The following is a 16,372-nucleotide window of genomic DNA, read 5'->3' on the forward strand; positions in this document are numbered from 1 at the left end:
TTCTTTTATTTTTAGTTTCTTTTATTTCTTATTTATTTTTGTTGAATTTTTGCTTTAATTTTTTTGTTTTAGTTAATTAGTTATTTTATTATTTTTGAATTCTTTATTGGGAATTTTGGTGGCTTAATTTTATAAATTCGTGATTATTTTCAGGAATTGAGAACTCTTGTCAGAGTTCCATGCGCGCTTGCGCAAGTTTAGAGGCGGCCGCTCAAGATTGTGATTTCAAATCAGAAGTTTGTGCGCCCCCGCTCGTCACCTATCCCACGCCCGCGCCTCCTCTACGCATTGATGCATACCAACCGCGCAAACAACAAGCGCAATCACGCTCATCATTCGCGCCCAAACAATGCGCTAACGCGCAGCAACATAGCGCAAAAAACCATGCGCGATTGCGCTCCCTTTTAGCGCTTACCCATGCGCAAACAATCTCCATCAGCACAGCCAACAATGCGCGATTGCGCACTTTTTTCTCCTCCACCAAGCGCAAACAAGCTCCCCAACGGCCCTACACAATGCGCAAACGCACGTCTCCAACTCTCACCTTGCGCTAACTAACACCATATGTAGTAGCCCGTAACCAAAATCTGTAATTAAGGAATTAATCATAATTACTTGGGAAGAGTTCGGAAGCTCCGAAGGTGAGTTCGGAAGCTCTGATGAGCGATCGGAGGCACCGATGATATTACGTCATCCATGGCGTGTGGTTGGATCGGAAGCTCCGATCAGGATCGGAAGCTCCGTTCACCCCTATCCGAAGTCAACAAGTGATATTTTGACACGTGGCAGATCAGGATCTTCGGAAGCTCCGATGTCAGGATCGGACGTTCCGATCGAGGTTCGGACGTTCCGATTGAGGATCGGAGGCTCTGATCGTTGTCTATAAATAGAAGGCCGGGAATTCACTTTCAATTGCCAATTCCGGATTTCCTCTCTACTCCAGTCGTATTGTTGTTCTAGCCTTCCTAGGCTTGACCCGGGAGTCGTCGAGGCGTTCGATAGTCGCAGCGGAGTTGTGCCCAAGTTCTGGAGGCATCGACATCAAAGGGCTAACGACGGACGAAGGTATAGCTTTTGCTTCCTATAAATATTTAGGCGTATGCAATAGCTTAGTTAAGGCTTTTATAGTACTTTAATGATAGTAGTATCATTTGGAAGTGTAGAGCAGACTATAGGCGTGGACCTAGAGTTGGTAGAGTTTGCACTGATTTGAGGTACGGAAGTACTGTTCGAGATATCCTGACTGAGTATGCATGTATTATGTGACTGCATGGTTTATATGTCATTGATTTATGCTGCATTCATTTGCATACTGAGCTATCTCCTTCGAGATGTCTGTTAGTAGGGTTATTCACTATCCTGTTAGTGGTTGGACTTCCATCGATTTGGGTCCGGCATATCCACTGGTATTATGGTATGGGAGCCACCTCCTGAAGCGACGGCACAGCGTGCTACATACCAGGGCCCGGTCTGTCTCTGTTATCTGATCCTTGACCTCGAGTTTATAGGGAGTTCACTTTGCATGCATGTATACTCATACTCTCGTACTGAGCGTTTTATGCTCACGTCTCGTACTCTGTATTTCTGGACACCCTATTCCATGGGGCAGGTTTGCGATTGGATGAGGCGAGTGGATCCAAGAGGGGCTAGGCAGTGGTTGGTCAGCTGGAGCTTCTCCTAGGTTTTTATTTCTGTTGTTATGATACAGTTGTTCGATCTGGTTGTATAATATTTGGGTATTTATAGATTCCTTTACTTGGGATTTTATAATGTTTATGGTTTCCGCAGTTTTATTCTGATATCCGTTTAATTAAGTTATTTGCATGCCTAAGTTCTGTTTAGTAGGTGATTCAGGTAAGGGTCACTACATTTATGGTATCAGAGCATGCATAGTATTCTTGGGATTTAGACTCTGCATAAGGAAACCGTGAGGTGCTTTTGTAGATGGCGAACTACGATGACCAGAGTAGCCATGGTAGTGGAGGTGGACGCTGGGGAGATGACGATCGTGAGAATCGTCGGGACCGTCATCATCGTCATCGTGATGAGGATTGTTTCACTGTACGGCGATTTCTGCAGATGGGTCCTAAGCCCCTTGTTGGAGGTGAGTCTCCGGAGGATGCGGAGAACTGGTTAGACCGTATGGAGACGACTTTTCAGACTTACCACTGCACCGAGGAGCAGAAGATGGAGACCCTTGGCTATCTTCTGGATGGGCGAGCCCGTAGGTGGTGGAGGTTTACTTCTGCACCCTTTATTGCGGCGAAAGGAGTGGCCACTTGAGCCGAGTTCCGCACAGCTTTTTAGAAGCTGTATTTTCCTCCTGCACTCCATCAGTTGAAGGCAGGTGAGCTACTGAATCTGCGATAGGGAGCCATGTCTATTGATGAGTATCAGCAGAAGTTCTTTGATCTGCTATCCTATTGCCCTGAGATTGCTGACAGCTCTGGGATGAAGTATAATCTGTTCCTTCAGGGCCTTAACCCTAAGATCCATGACCATGTGGCGGTTGGCGACGACATGTCCTACGAGGGTTTGGTGAGCCATTGTCACCAGGCTGAGGACAGCATTCGACAGAATAGGTCTTTCCCTCAGTCGAGGCTTGCTAGTTCTTTGGGTCCCCGTGCCCAATCTTTCAAGAAGTCTGGATCTACTTCTTCCTCTGGTTCTGGAGGTGTTGTCCATTTCGGTAAGAAGGACAAGTGTGATCATTGTGGGAAGAACCATCTGACCGACCGTTGCCATAGAGCTTCTGGAGCTTGTTTCCGTTGTGGAGAGACTGGTCATATCTGAAGGGATTGTCCACTATCTAGGGGAGGAGGTTCTGGTTCAGGTTCAGGATCTGGTTCTCAGGCTACCGTTCAGCAGAGGACGCAGGGACAGCCTGCTGGGAGTTCTCATTTGAGGCCACGAGCTTCTGGCCAGGTGTTTGCCCTGAGACATGATCAGGCAGTGGAGGAGAATGAGAAGGTCATTGCAGGTACATTTCTGCTTTATGGTATACCTGCTCTTGTACTTATTGACACTGGTGCATCTCATTCCTTCATTTATACACGTTTTGTTAAGAGGCATAAGTTACCAAGCATTGCACTAGACGTAGTGATGTCTGTTTCTACTCCGACGGGCCAATCTGCTTTGGCTAAGCGTTTAGTGATGGGTTGTCCTTTAGAGTTCGAAGGGAACATTCTGTTAGCGAATCTCATGGTCCTGGCGATGGACGACTTCGATTGCATTTTGGGGATAGACATGCTGACTACCTATCGAGCTTTAGTGGACTGCTATCAGAGATTAATACGCTTTCATCCGGAGGAGAGTGATAGCTGGTTTTTCTATGGTGAGGGAGAGCAACCCCCGATGCCTTTGGTATCAGCTTTGAGAGCCTGTCGAGCTCTAGAGTCTGGCGGGGAAGGCTACCTTATCTATGCAGTTGATTTGTCCGCTGAGATCATTGGGATAGAGAGTATTCCTGTTGTGGATGAATTCCCAGATGTTTTTCCTGATGAGATTCCGGGTTTTCCTCCTGCTAGGGAAGTCGAGTTTGGCATAGAGTTGATGCCGGGTGCTTTGCCTATTTCTCGAGCACCGTATCATCTGGCTCCGTCAGAGATGCGTGAGTTGAAGAATCAGTTACAGGATCTGTTGGACAAGGGGTACATTCGTCCTAGTGTATCTCCTTGGGGAGCTCCTGTTATTTTTGTGAAGAAAAAGGATGGGTCTATGCGGTTGTGCATTGACTATCGGCAGCTGAATCGAGTCACTGTGAAGAACAAGTATCCGTTGCCTCGTATTGATGACTTGTTTGATCAGCTGTAGGGCACTTCAGTTTACTCCAAGATCGACTTGAGATCTGGGTATCATCAGTTGAGAGTCCGTGATCAGGACGTAGCCAAGACTGCATTCCGTACTCGCTATGGGCATTACGAGTTCCTAGTGATGCCATTTGGTTTGACTAATGCGCCGGCTATGTTCATGGATATGATGAACCGTGTCTTCAGGGAGTATTTGGACAAGTTTGTCGTGGTCTTCATTGACAACATCTTGGTGTATTCGCGTAATACGGAAGAGCATGTTTCTCACTTGCGGTTGGTACTGCAGACTCTTCAGTATGAGCAGTTGTACGCCAAGCTGAGCAAGTGTGAGTTCTGGATGGATCGAGTGGTCTTTCTTGGCCATATCATATCCAGTGAGGGGATTTCTGTTGATCCAAGCAAGATTGAAGCGGTACTTAATTGGTCGCGTCCGACGACAGTTGCTGAGATCCGTAGTTTTCTGGGTCTAGCAGGGTATTATCATCGTTTCATCCTAAACTTCTCAACTAGCTCGACCTTTGACGCAGCTTACCCGCAAGGGTGTGGATTTCGAGTGGTCCTCCGAGTGTGAGGAGAATTTTTGTGAGCTTCGACGGCGGTTCACTTCTGCGCCAGTGTTGGCATTACCGTCAGGATCTGGAGGGTATGTGGTGTACACTGATGCTTCTCTTTGGGGGTTAGGTTGTGTCCTGACTCAGAATGGGCATGTGATCGCATAAGCTTCTAGACAGCTGAAGCTTCACGAGGACAACTACCCAGTCCATGATTTGGAGTTAGCAGCCATTGTGTTCGCTTTGAAGATCTGGCGTCATTATCTGTATGACGAGAAATTTGAGATCTTCATCGACCATAAGAGTCTCAAGTATTTGTTCACTCAGGCGGAGTTGAACATGAGGCAGAGACGTTGGATGGACTTGCTTAAGGACTATGATTGCGAGATTAAGTACCATCCGGGAGCTGCTAATCTCACCGCTGATGCTTTGAGTCTCAAGGTGCGACTATCTGCACTTCAGACTTGTTCGATGTCTAGTGCAATCAGTGACTGTTGTACTTCAGGATATACCTTCAAGCATAAGAAAGGTATGCAGAGTATCCAGATGTTTGCGATATTATCTGAGCCAGCTTTGTATTCGCATATTCGAGATGCTCAGATGTCTGATTCAAAGACCCAGCGTTTAGCTCGTCTAGCTAACGAGGGTAGCTCATCTGGATTTAATTATCAGTCAGATGGCTTTCTGTGTTTGTTTGGTAGGCTTGTGATTCCGCAGGATGAAGAGTTGCGAGAGGAGATTTTGTCTCAGGCGCATCACACTAAGTTGAGTAGTCATCCTGGGAGCAACAAGATGTACAAGGATCTACGTACTCGTTTCTGGTGGAAGGGAATGAAACGCAGTGTTTATCAGTTTGTTTCGAGATGTTTGGTGTGTCAACAGGTCAAGGCAGAGCACCGAAGACCTGGAGGATTGCTTCACAGTCTGCCTATTCCTGAATGGAAATGGGAGTTTATCACAATGGACTTTGTGACCCATTTTTCGGTATCCCCGAGGAACTGTGATGCTATCTGGGTTGTGGTGGACCGACTCACCAAGTCAGCGCATTTCATTGCCTATAGCCGGGAGTACAATGTGGATCGTATGGCTCGGTTGTACATTCAGGAGATCGTTTGACTTCATGGAGTGCCTGTGAGCATTGTCAGCGATCGGGATCCCAGGTTTACTTCTAGATTCTGGGGGAGTGTTCAGCGTGCGATGGGTACTACTCTCAGTTTGAGTACTGCCTAACATCCGTTTGAAATCTTGGAGAGCATTGGCGATTTGGCTTATCGACTAGCTTTGCCACCGCATCTTTCCAGTATTCACGACGTGTTCCACGTATCACTGTTGCGACGGTATGTGGCGGATGAGTCTCATATTCTGCAGCGGTCTGAGGTTCAGGTGAGCAAGTATTTGACCTATGTTGAGAAACCTATTCGTATCCTGGATTATAAGGATAAGGTTTTGCGGAACAAAGTCATTCCTCTGGTTTTAGTTCAGTGGCAGCACCAAGGCACTGAGGAAGCTACTTGGGAACTTGAGGACAGGATGCGTGAAGACCATCCTGAGTTGTTTTATCATTCTTAAGTTGTATTCAGTTGCAAACTCTGTAAACGTTTGATTTGAATAAAGAATATTTCTGATTTTTGTATTACATTCAGTACTTAAGATCTGATTTCGAGGACGAAATATCTTAAGTGGGGGAGAATGTAGTAGCCCGTAACCAAATTCAGTAATTAAGGAATTAATCATAATTACTTGGGAAGAGTTCGGAAGCTCCAAAGGTGAGTTCGGAAGCTCCGAATAGGATCGGAAGCTCCGATGAGCGATCGGAGGCACCGATGATATTACGTCATTCATGGCGTGTGGTTGGATCGGAAGCTCCGATCACCCCTATTCGAAGTCAACAAGTGATATTTTGACACGTGGCAGATCAGGATCTTCGGAAGCTCCGATGTTAGGATCAGACGTTCCGATCGAGGTTCGGACGTTCCGATCGAGGATCGGACGTTCCGATCGTTGTCTATAAATAGAAGGCCGAGAATTCACTTTCAATTGCCAATTCCGGATTTCCTCTCTACTCCAGTTGTATTCGAGTTGTTCTAGCCTTCCTAGGCTTGACCCGGGAGTCGTCGAGGCGTTCGATAGTCGCAGCGGAGTTGTGCCCAAGTTCTGGAGGCATCGACATCAAAGGGCTAACGACGGACGAAGGTATAGCTTTTGCTTCCTATAAATATTTAGGCGTATGCAATAGCTTAGTTAAGGCTTTTATAGTACTTTAATGATAGTAGTATCATTTGGAAGTGTAGAGCAGACTATAGGCGTGGACCTAGAGTTGGTAGAGTTTGCACTGATTTGAGGTACGGAAGTACTGTTCGAGATATCCTGACTGAGTATGCATGTATTATGTGACTGCATGGTTTATATGTCATTGATTTATGCTGCATTCATTTGCATACTGAGCTATCTCCTTCGAGATGTCTGTTAGTAGGGTTATTCACTATCCTGTTAGTGGTTGGACTTCCATCGATTTGGGTCCGGCATATCCACTGGTATTATGGTATGGGAGCCACCTCCTGAAGCGACGGCACAGCGTGCTACATACCAGGGCCCGGTCTGTCTCTGTTATCTGATCCTTGACCTCGAGTTTATAGGGAGTTCACTTTGCATGCATGTATACTCATACTCTCGTACTGAGCGTTTTATGCTCACGTCTCGTACTCTGTATTTCTGGACACCCTATTCCATGGGGCAGGTTTGCGATTGGATGAGGCGAGTGGATCCAAGAGGGGCTAGGCAGTGGTTGGTCAGCTGGAGCTTCTCCTAGGTTTTTATTTCTGTTGTTATGATACAGTTGTTCGATCTGGTTGTATAATATTTGGGTATTTACAGATTCCTTTACTTGGAATTGTATAATGTTTATGGTTTTTGCAGTTTTATTCTGATATCCATTTAATTAAGTTATTTGCATGCCTAAGTTCTGTTTAGTAGGTGATCCATGAAAGGGTCACTACACCATAAGCGCAGCACATCTTGAGCAAACGCGCCGAATCCTCAACTTCTCCTTCATGCGCCAATGATCCACCAGCAGCACATTCCCCTGCGCGATCGCGCTTATAGCCTTCACCCTTGTGCTAACAATTAATCAGCAGCGCAGATCAAGAGCAAATGAAATCACCAACAACGCTTCTCCTCATGCGAACCAGCTGCTACACAAGCGTGTTCCATTGGATGATCATGTCATTATTCTACATTCTCCGTTGATGGTTGGCATTTGATGGTGTTATACATGCTGAAAATTTTTTTTCTTCTGGTGATGAAGTTGATAACATCGAGTCCTGATGCTCGGTGTCGAAGGTACGGGTCCTTGTGATTTTCTTTTTAATCATTAGGGACAATGATTATACTAAGTTTGGGGGGGTGAATAAGTGTTTGATTTAGTTGTTTGATTGATAGTTTATTAGTTGAGTTTTATTGTGTGCTTCATAGATAAACTTTTTATTTGGTATATGATGTGATTGTTGAAGTGAGTAGAGTTTAAAAGTAGTCGAGAAATAATTGGAGAAATGGCCAATGAAAAAAAAAATTTGTACTATAACTGAAATCCATGATTGTTCACCTATTTAACCAAATTCTGATTTTTGAAAATGGAACCAATTGGATGAACAAATTCTTATATACTCTGTGATTAATACTTGAATCTGATTTTTAAAACATACAAACATAGAGATGATTGAGGCATTGTTTGAGATTTTTTGGGCCTAATTTTCATTGAAATTATTTTTCCTTAGTTGTCTATTTGAGCTTACATGTAAATGAGTACTTGAGTTACTAAATCTGAATTTTTGTTGAAAACCATCGTTTACTGTTGATGATTATTTGTTTCTGCACTGATTGAATTTGTATGATTTAATTGTGGATTGAGATTTGTCTAGAACTAGTTCGGACACTCTTCGAGGTGAAATACGGGCAAAACTGTGATTATGAATGATTTAGGCAATTTTTCTGAAATCATTTGAGCCTTTCAAGCTACCTTATTAATGCATGTTATCCCTAGTATCTTGTTTGAGCATTATTGAAAATCGAATGGCATGCGTGCAAACGTGTGATAAACCCCCATTCTTCATTGTTTCAAGGTCCTATATTTACTACCTATGAGTAGCCTAAACATTATTTTCTACCTTTAAGGGAGTAATTTGAATGCTAAAATGTTATATGCTCCTAGTTTATAGTTGTGAATATGGAACGGTGTGGTGGAGAAATTGAAAAGGAGAAAAAAGGTAGTAGTGAAAGAAAATGAGAAAAGGATTGAAATGCAAAAGAGATGAAAAAGTTGTGAAAAAAGAAAATATGAAAAATCAATGGGGTGAAGCAGAAGTCGAAGTTTGATTGAAAATGAGTGAAAATTAGAGTTGAGCATAAATTACTCCTTATTTTGAATTCTTAATCCTTCGTTTGTAGCCTTGAGCCAGACCTTACATTATAAGCCGATTAAGTCCTATTGACCGAGTCACAGTTGTCCAATATACTAGTGGAGAAGATTTGCTAGAGTCTAGCTTATGGACTGTTGATTGATACTTTTAAGGATTATGAATTTTTGATCGAAACACGCACACACTATTTTTTTCATTGAACTTACCTGATTGTGAGTGTTTTTGATTTAATGCCCTATATTTGATCCTATGCTACATTGAAAAGTTCTCATGATTTATGAATGTGTGAATTGAAATTGGATAAAGGTGTTTTGAAACGTGAGTTGCAGAGATTGTAAGTTTATGCGGTTATCTAGTTATGATTAAAATTTTCAAGTGTTAGTAGGTTGGATGAGATTGGATTTGAATTTTTTAAAATTATTGCTGAGTCCATTGCTCCATAATATTTCTTGACTATCATTGTTGATGTTTGGTTGTTGGTTTGGTGATTTGAATTTTTGGAATTTATTGTTTTGATAGTTTTGCTCGGGACTAGCAAAAGTCTAAGTTTGGGAGTATTTGATAAGTGTATTTTATACACTTAATTTATATATGATTTTTATTGTTAATTGTTGGTTTCGAGCATATTTATGCGCGAGTTTTGTTATTTTTGTGGTTGTAGGAAATTATTGAAGTGTTGTGAAAAAGAAAAAAAATAAGAATTTAAAAGAGAAAAGAATAAAATGGGAAAAAAGAAGCAGTAAAGGAAATAAAAGAATGAGGAATAGAATTGGACTTTTATTTGGGCTTAATGTTTAGCGCTTCTTTAAGCGCTAAAGAGAAGAAACCAAGAGCAAACGCGATGTGGCTTGCAAGTTTGGGAAATTGAGATCAGAACCTTATGCGCGCCCGCCTGGCTCAATTGAGCGCCCGCCCCCTCGCTGTAATATCAGATTCTTATTATATTGGGCAAGGAAACTTTTGTATTTTTAATGGGTTTTTGGATGGGCTTTTTCACGCGATATAAAAGGAATTTAATTCGGTCTGTGAGAAGGGAGAGCCGCCACAACACACATACAGGAATCAGAGATTTGAGATTTGAGGCGTGATCGTGAATATTTCTAGGAGAATCTGTGTTTTACCTGAAGAACAAAGACGGATATCGATAGATCGGACACGACATCACATCGACGGATTTGTTTTCTATCTTTTTATTTATTTAATTCTTATTTGATGTTTGGATATTTGAATATGATTTGTTTTATTCAGAATTTTATTATGAACTAAATTTTAGAGTCTAGAGGTCGGATGGAACCTGGTGTAGACACTTTCATGAATTTTTGATTTTATTGAATTGAGTTTCTTCTAGATTAATTGTTTTTTTCTAGATTTGAATGATTTTTCAATTACCTGGTCAATAATTGAATTGTAATATTTATTTGAAATATGGCACTCGGGAGAGGAGATTTTGAATAGGACCAATAGAATTTACACTGTTAATTATTTATATAACTCGGGAGAGTATATAATTTTAACAGAGCTTTTAAAAAGAACATTGTTTTGTATAGATCACTGCAAGTAGATTCTGAATAGGGATATTGAAATTGAACTGTAGTTGATAAACATTATTTGTTGCTCGAAAGAAGGAAATAATAAGCTTAAGTGTTCTAGGCTATTAATTGACTGAAATTCATGAAGATTAATTAATTAGGATTGATTGTTATTGAAACCAGGTGAGATCTAAACCTCTAGATCATTTTTTCCTCTGATTGATTTTTTATCTGAAAGTCGTGTGCGTGCTATCAAAAACCTCCTGATTATTTTATTTTCTGCAAAACCTCTCAGTTATTGATTTTCTAGATAAAATTAGGACTATTTTAATTACAAGAACTGAATATTTTCATTTTACTCTCTGTGGGAACGATACTTGATTTATCACTATATTAAAACTTGACACTCGTACACTTGCGAGTATTTTTCACTATAGAGACTATTCGATACATCACAGAATTATAATCACTGACTTTTTTAAAGTCTTGTAATCTTAACGTATTTCATTCATCTCGGGCGGTCGGAAGTATAAATTCCCTTATATACTCAAATCTTTCCTTCAACCATTTCCATAAAACTATTGAGTCTTTTTCTGTGAGATACTCACATTTTAATCATTTATCAAGATGTGGACGTAAGAAAATCATAGCCTTTGCTTTATTTTGTGAGGATGATATATTATTTTCTTTGATGGTATCACTTAGACCCAATAACTCAAAATGCATTTCTACATCGAGAGTCCATGGCATATAATTTTTTCCAGTGATATCGAGCGCAACGAATTCAAGCTTTGCCATGTTTGAAATGGTGGTACTAGAAAAATAACAATGCATTTTATTAGTTAATTTTCATTAATATGACAATACAAAATAATGGAAAAACGATGAGTACAAGCATGTTTAAAAGTAGAGAAAAGATACGTGGTAGATAATCACCGATGAATACAAGAATTGTGAGTATGATAACCATAATAGTTATAAAAAATAGCCTTAAAAATGTGATCATCTTCGTCTTTGAAAAATCGTGGAGAAATAATTTTTGGGAGAAAGAGTGAATTTTGGTGTGATTGAAATATATTTGAGTGATCATATTTATAGGGCAAAAACTAGCCGTTTATTACCGTTCGTGACCGTTGGGAGTAAGAAAAAAAAATTGATTATGTGTTGAATAAAAATTTATGATAATCATGTGATGCATATTATAATGATAATCATAATTAAATAATTATATATATATCATATCACATTATTATAATGAGATGTCATAGACTCCTTTTAGATAATAACATGAAATTATATATTAATATAGTTAGTATATATACAAATATATATCATATCACATTATTATAAGGTCGGTGTTATAGACGTCATTTTATATAATAACATGAAATTATATATTAATATAGTTAGTATATATACATGATAAATATATATCATTTCACGTTATTATAAGGTCGGTATCATAGACATCCTTTTATATAATAACATGAAATTATATATTAATATATAAATAGTAAAAAATATATATAAACAGTAAAATAAATATTCTTACTTGTTGAATATTTTTTTCTTTTCTTTGTGCTTTTGAATCTTTGGAAATTAGAGAACCTTCGAACGATCATGCTGATAAATGATAACGTGTTGTGAAAAAGTAAAAATTTATGGTAAAAGAAAAAATTTCAAAACTCAAAATATATCAAATTCTACACTTTATAAATTTTTTTCCCTCAATTCAATTGTGTTTTTCTACACAAATGGAGAGACTTATTTATAGATCTCATTTAGAGATTAATTCAAAAATTAATATATCATCATCTACATCATCACACACTAATTTTCAAAATTTTACAACTCAATTTTCAACATTCAATATTTAATAATAATAATAATAATAATATATTTTCAACAAAAATAACTATTATTTAAAATTGTTTTTTTAATAAAATCCTTCAAAAGTTTTATTTTGGAACCATAAGAGCGTTTTTTATTGCAAAAGTCAACTCAAATTTTTTTAAAAAAATGTTTTTTTAATTTAAAAAATGAAGTGTTTGGTTAAAAGAGTGTTTTTTCAAAAGCTAGAATTTCTTTTTGGTTTATGCATCTACGTCTATTAAAAATTTTAAATAAAAATATTTTTCAATATTTATCCAAACGTCAAAACTGCTACTACTTATTTTTAATAAAACACTTCAAAAAGTTGAGTTTATTTATGCGATTTTTTTTTTTTTTTTAGTTACAACTTCTGTATCAAAACTTAACCTAAAGTTATTTTCAAAAAAAAAAAAACTAAAACTAAAACTAAACCTAAAACTTAAGCTAAAGCTGCTTTCCAACTTTGCCTACTTTCACGCACTTCGACTAAATGCAACATCCACATAGAGTACTTGCTGTTGCTAAACAGATCCCAAATCTTCTGCAATGAGAGTGCAGCGCTTTAGCAACATTGACCAGATGTCGTCTGTTTCGGTTTTTTGAAATGTGGATAATATATGGTCAACAAAGCGATAAACATAGCAGATGATGTAGCACGAACCGAGTCACAAAATTTACTCAGGGTGATAGCTCTGTGTTTAAATACAAGTACGCAGAACCCCAAGAGCCAAGTCTCCCTCTTCCATTTGAAACAAGGCGCAGAACTAAATGCTATCTATACAATCATCACTATGATCATTTGGGCCGATGACGGAATGAAGAGTTGAAGTCCATGCTTGCAAACCCTTTTGAACATCCTTCTTCCTAATCAGTTCAAGATTGTTAACTGCACTAGTTGGAACTCCACATTTCAAGAGAACGATCCTGAGGGTTTTGAACGTTGAATTGTCCGGTTGAACATCAGATTTCAGCATCTCATCAAAAGTTGCTGCTGCCTCCTTAAAGCGCCCATCAGATGCATACAATCCAAGTACATTATTAAAACTCAACAAGTCGGTCATGAGTCCTTGTTCCCTCATTTTTCGCGCAATAACAAATGCTTCCACAAATCTCCCATTTCTCTTGTACATTCGCAGCATCATAGCATGGGAAAATTCGTTAGCATTCCCAGATTGGATCAGGTTCTTGAAAATTCTTTCTGCTTCGGATATCATTGATCTCTCACTATAGAGATCAATCATGCAATTCGAGGAGTATGAGTCCACACCTGCCTCAAATGATTGCAGCGCCTTATATGCTTCTCGAGCTTCCTCCAAAAATCCTACTTTCGTATATAGCTTAATTAAAGACTTGCATATGACATCATTTACAGGCAAGTCAAAGTCTCTCATGGCATTTACATAATTTTTAGCTTGTTTTACGCTTCCTGTGTCTGCAAAAGCATTTATTAGGACACCGAAAACAATGGTGTCTGGTTTTATGCCATATCCAACCATCAGTTCGTATAAACTTACGGCCATGTCCACCTGGCCTAACTTTGAATAACTCAATATCACAGCACAATATGGGACACAATCGAGCACCAATCCAGCCTGTTGCATTCTTGTAAGATAGAAAGTAGCCTTTTGCGGCAGGTCTGAGCTGGAAAGCATTTGTACGAGGGAATTGTAGCTACATCTATCAGGAATGACACCATAGTTGTCCATACTATCGAATAAGCAGCAGGCTTGTTCAAATTTCTTGCTGATGCTGTACGCTTTTATCATCACATTAAACTCAAGGACACTCGATCTTTTCTTCTCTAGGCAACAGTTGAAAATTTTCTCAGCTTCCAAGACATGCCCCCTTTCACCAAAAGCATCGATGTTGGCCGAGTAACATTCAGAACTCATGGTCCCAGCAGTGTGGAATCTCTCGAACCACGCCCACGATGATTCCAACATCCCAGATTCTATGTACATTCGAGTCAAAGAAGATTGTGTAAATTCATCAATCTCTAATCCTCTTTCATCCATCTCCAAAATAAGATCCTCGGCTTCATTACACATTTGCCTTATCGAGAATGCATAAAGGAGAGTTCGATAAGTGACAGCATCTGGTTCAAGAGAAGCAACTTTCATCTTCTTCAAATACATTGATGCCATTTCTATGTTATCGTGCTTAGCGTGAAGGGAGATGAGAATGTTGAATGTTCGGGTATCGGGAGAGCAGTTAACCTCCTCCATTTTCTTCATCAGAGAAGCAACTTCCACTAGCTGACCATTATTACCATACATGTGTATCATAGTATTGAAAGTCACTGTGGTGGGCACAATCTCTTCTTTAAGCATTATTTCAAAAGTCTCACTTGCTTCTTGAAGTTTCCCGGCTTTTCCATATGTGTCGATCAACGTATTATACGTGTACGCGCTCAAACACGCATTTGCTCCTGAATCACCTTTAGCACCAGCTTTGCTCCTGGATATTCTACTCTCATTCACCACCCGCTCACTGACTGACCATTTCTTGAAAAACTCCTCAGCCGTATCGAACTCCCCCGCCTTCTTATACATTTGAACCACTGTCCCCATGGTCACTTCATCTGGCTCCATTCCACGTTCTTTCATCAGTTCTAACCACTTGATTGCTTCCTCCCTTAGCCCACCTTTGCTATACACATCAATCAAAGTTCCATAAGTCGAATTTATAGGCTTGATACCCCTCACCACCATTTCGCCCCACAATCTCTCAATCTTACACCACTCCCGCGCTTTCCCGAGAATCCTGAGCATTATGTTGTAATGAATAACGTTCACTTCATAACATCCTTTCCTTTTAAACCACTCGAAAATCTCCATAGCCCTTTCCCACCGCAACTGCTCTTTCAAAAGTATGCTCCTTTCTTTGTTAGTCAAGTTCAATGCCCAATGCTTTAATGCCTCATCCAAGTCCTCCACATCCTCCAGAGCTTCCAACATCGCAGGAATACACCCCCCATATCTCCTCCATTTCGTCGAACACTTGGCATGCACTATTTCCTCCACTCCCCTCAACCCCCCTACGCCCCCACCCTTTCCATTAAATTCTCCCACCCCACTATTTTTGTTCCCCCTTCCTTTCACAAACAAACCATTTCTCCCACCATTAACCAAAGAGCAATCTTTATACACTTTCTCCACACCAATAACACCACCTGAAGACCTCAAATTCACCCCAAAATTCCCGTCAATCTTAGCCCCACCATCAGGATTTACCACTGAATCTTCCCGCGACACTGCCGCTTCAACTAACCCTCCATTTTTTCCATTAAAGACACCACCTTGAGCTCGTAAACTATCCTCAAAGCTACCATTTTTCTCAAATCTACCACGTGGGTTCCCCAAAAAACCATTCTTCTTGGCATTTTTCCCAACACTGGGATACTGCAGAACTTGTTTGCGCTGCTCCTCGTTGTTTTGATTATTTGATTTCTTGAAGGGTGGAGTGACTGAAGCTCCCACACTTGGTGGTGTGGCCTTTATGGAATTAAATATGTGTAAACAGTTGGCGTCTGAATGCTGAAACTTAGCTAACATGGTGGATTTCACAGAACTGAAAACCGAACTCCAGATATCAAATCTCAGACCAGCTCAACGGAGATGCAAGGATTTTTTTTTCTGAAAATTTTGGACAAATATTTTTAAAAAAATAAAAATATGGTTTAAACTTTAAGAAGTATTGTTATATATTTTTCAAATAAAAAATACAAGTTAAACGAGTAATAAATCGTAAATAAGAACAAAATATAAAATATTTTTTTTATAAAATAGTTGTTCAAACTCTTATTTATTTTAAATTCAAAAAAAAATTATATGATATTTTCTCAAATATATATATATATTTTTAAAAAAACTTCTAATTATAATTTTGTTTTAAAGAACACTTTTTTATATATATTTCTCCAAACGAAATATGTTATAAAAAAAATTGAAAATTTACCTTGAACCGATTAATATATTACAGATAAAAAAAATTAATTAACAAAACGTAATCATTAAAATTTCATAGAAATGTAATTATTGGTTTATGGTGATTTGTAGGACATGACAAACTCAAGCTCTTACAACATTGAAAGACGTCAAATGCTAGCACTGACCGAGCGTCAAAGAATACATTCTATGATCGAAGAACAACGATAATCCTACCTTACTCGACACCGATCAAATTATCAAGCAAGA

At 39.4% G+C, this 16,372-nt stretch overlaps 1 protein-coding gene across 1 annotated transcript; it reads right to left on the bottom strand.

The window, feature by feature from the left end:
- Window positions 1–12,492: 12,492 nt before the first annotated feature.
- LOC140874705 (pentatricopeptide repeat-containing protein At3g23020) lies at window positions 12,493–15,803 on the bottom strand. Its single transcript, XM_073278060.1, has 2 exons — window positions 15,337–15,803; window positions 12,493–15,198 (listed from the first exon to the last, which is right to left on the bottom strand). Exons 1-2 carry the CDS (start codon window positions 15,728–15,730, stop codon window positions 12,941–12,943), a joined length of 2,652 nt encoding a protein of 883 aa, XP_073134161.1. The 5' UTR covers window positions 15,731–15,803; the 3' UTR covers window positions 12,493–12,940.
- Between the last annotated feature and the right edge of the window lie 569 nt (window positions 15,804–16,372).

The sequence above is a fragment of the Henckelia pumila genome, chromosome 1 (genome assembly GCF_033568475.1).
Source record: "Henckelia pumila isolate YLH828 chromosome 1, ASM3356847v2, whole genome shotgun sequence".
Lineage (NCBI taxonomy): Eukaryota > Viridiplantae > Streptophyta > Magnoliopsida > Lamiales > Gesneriaceae > Henckelia > Henckelia pumila.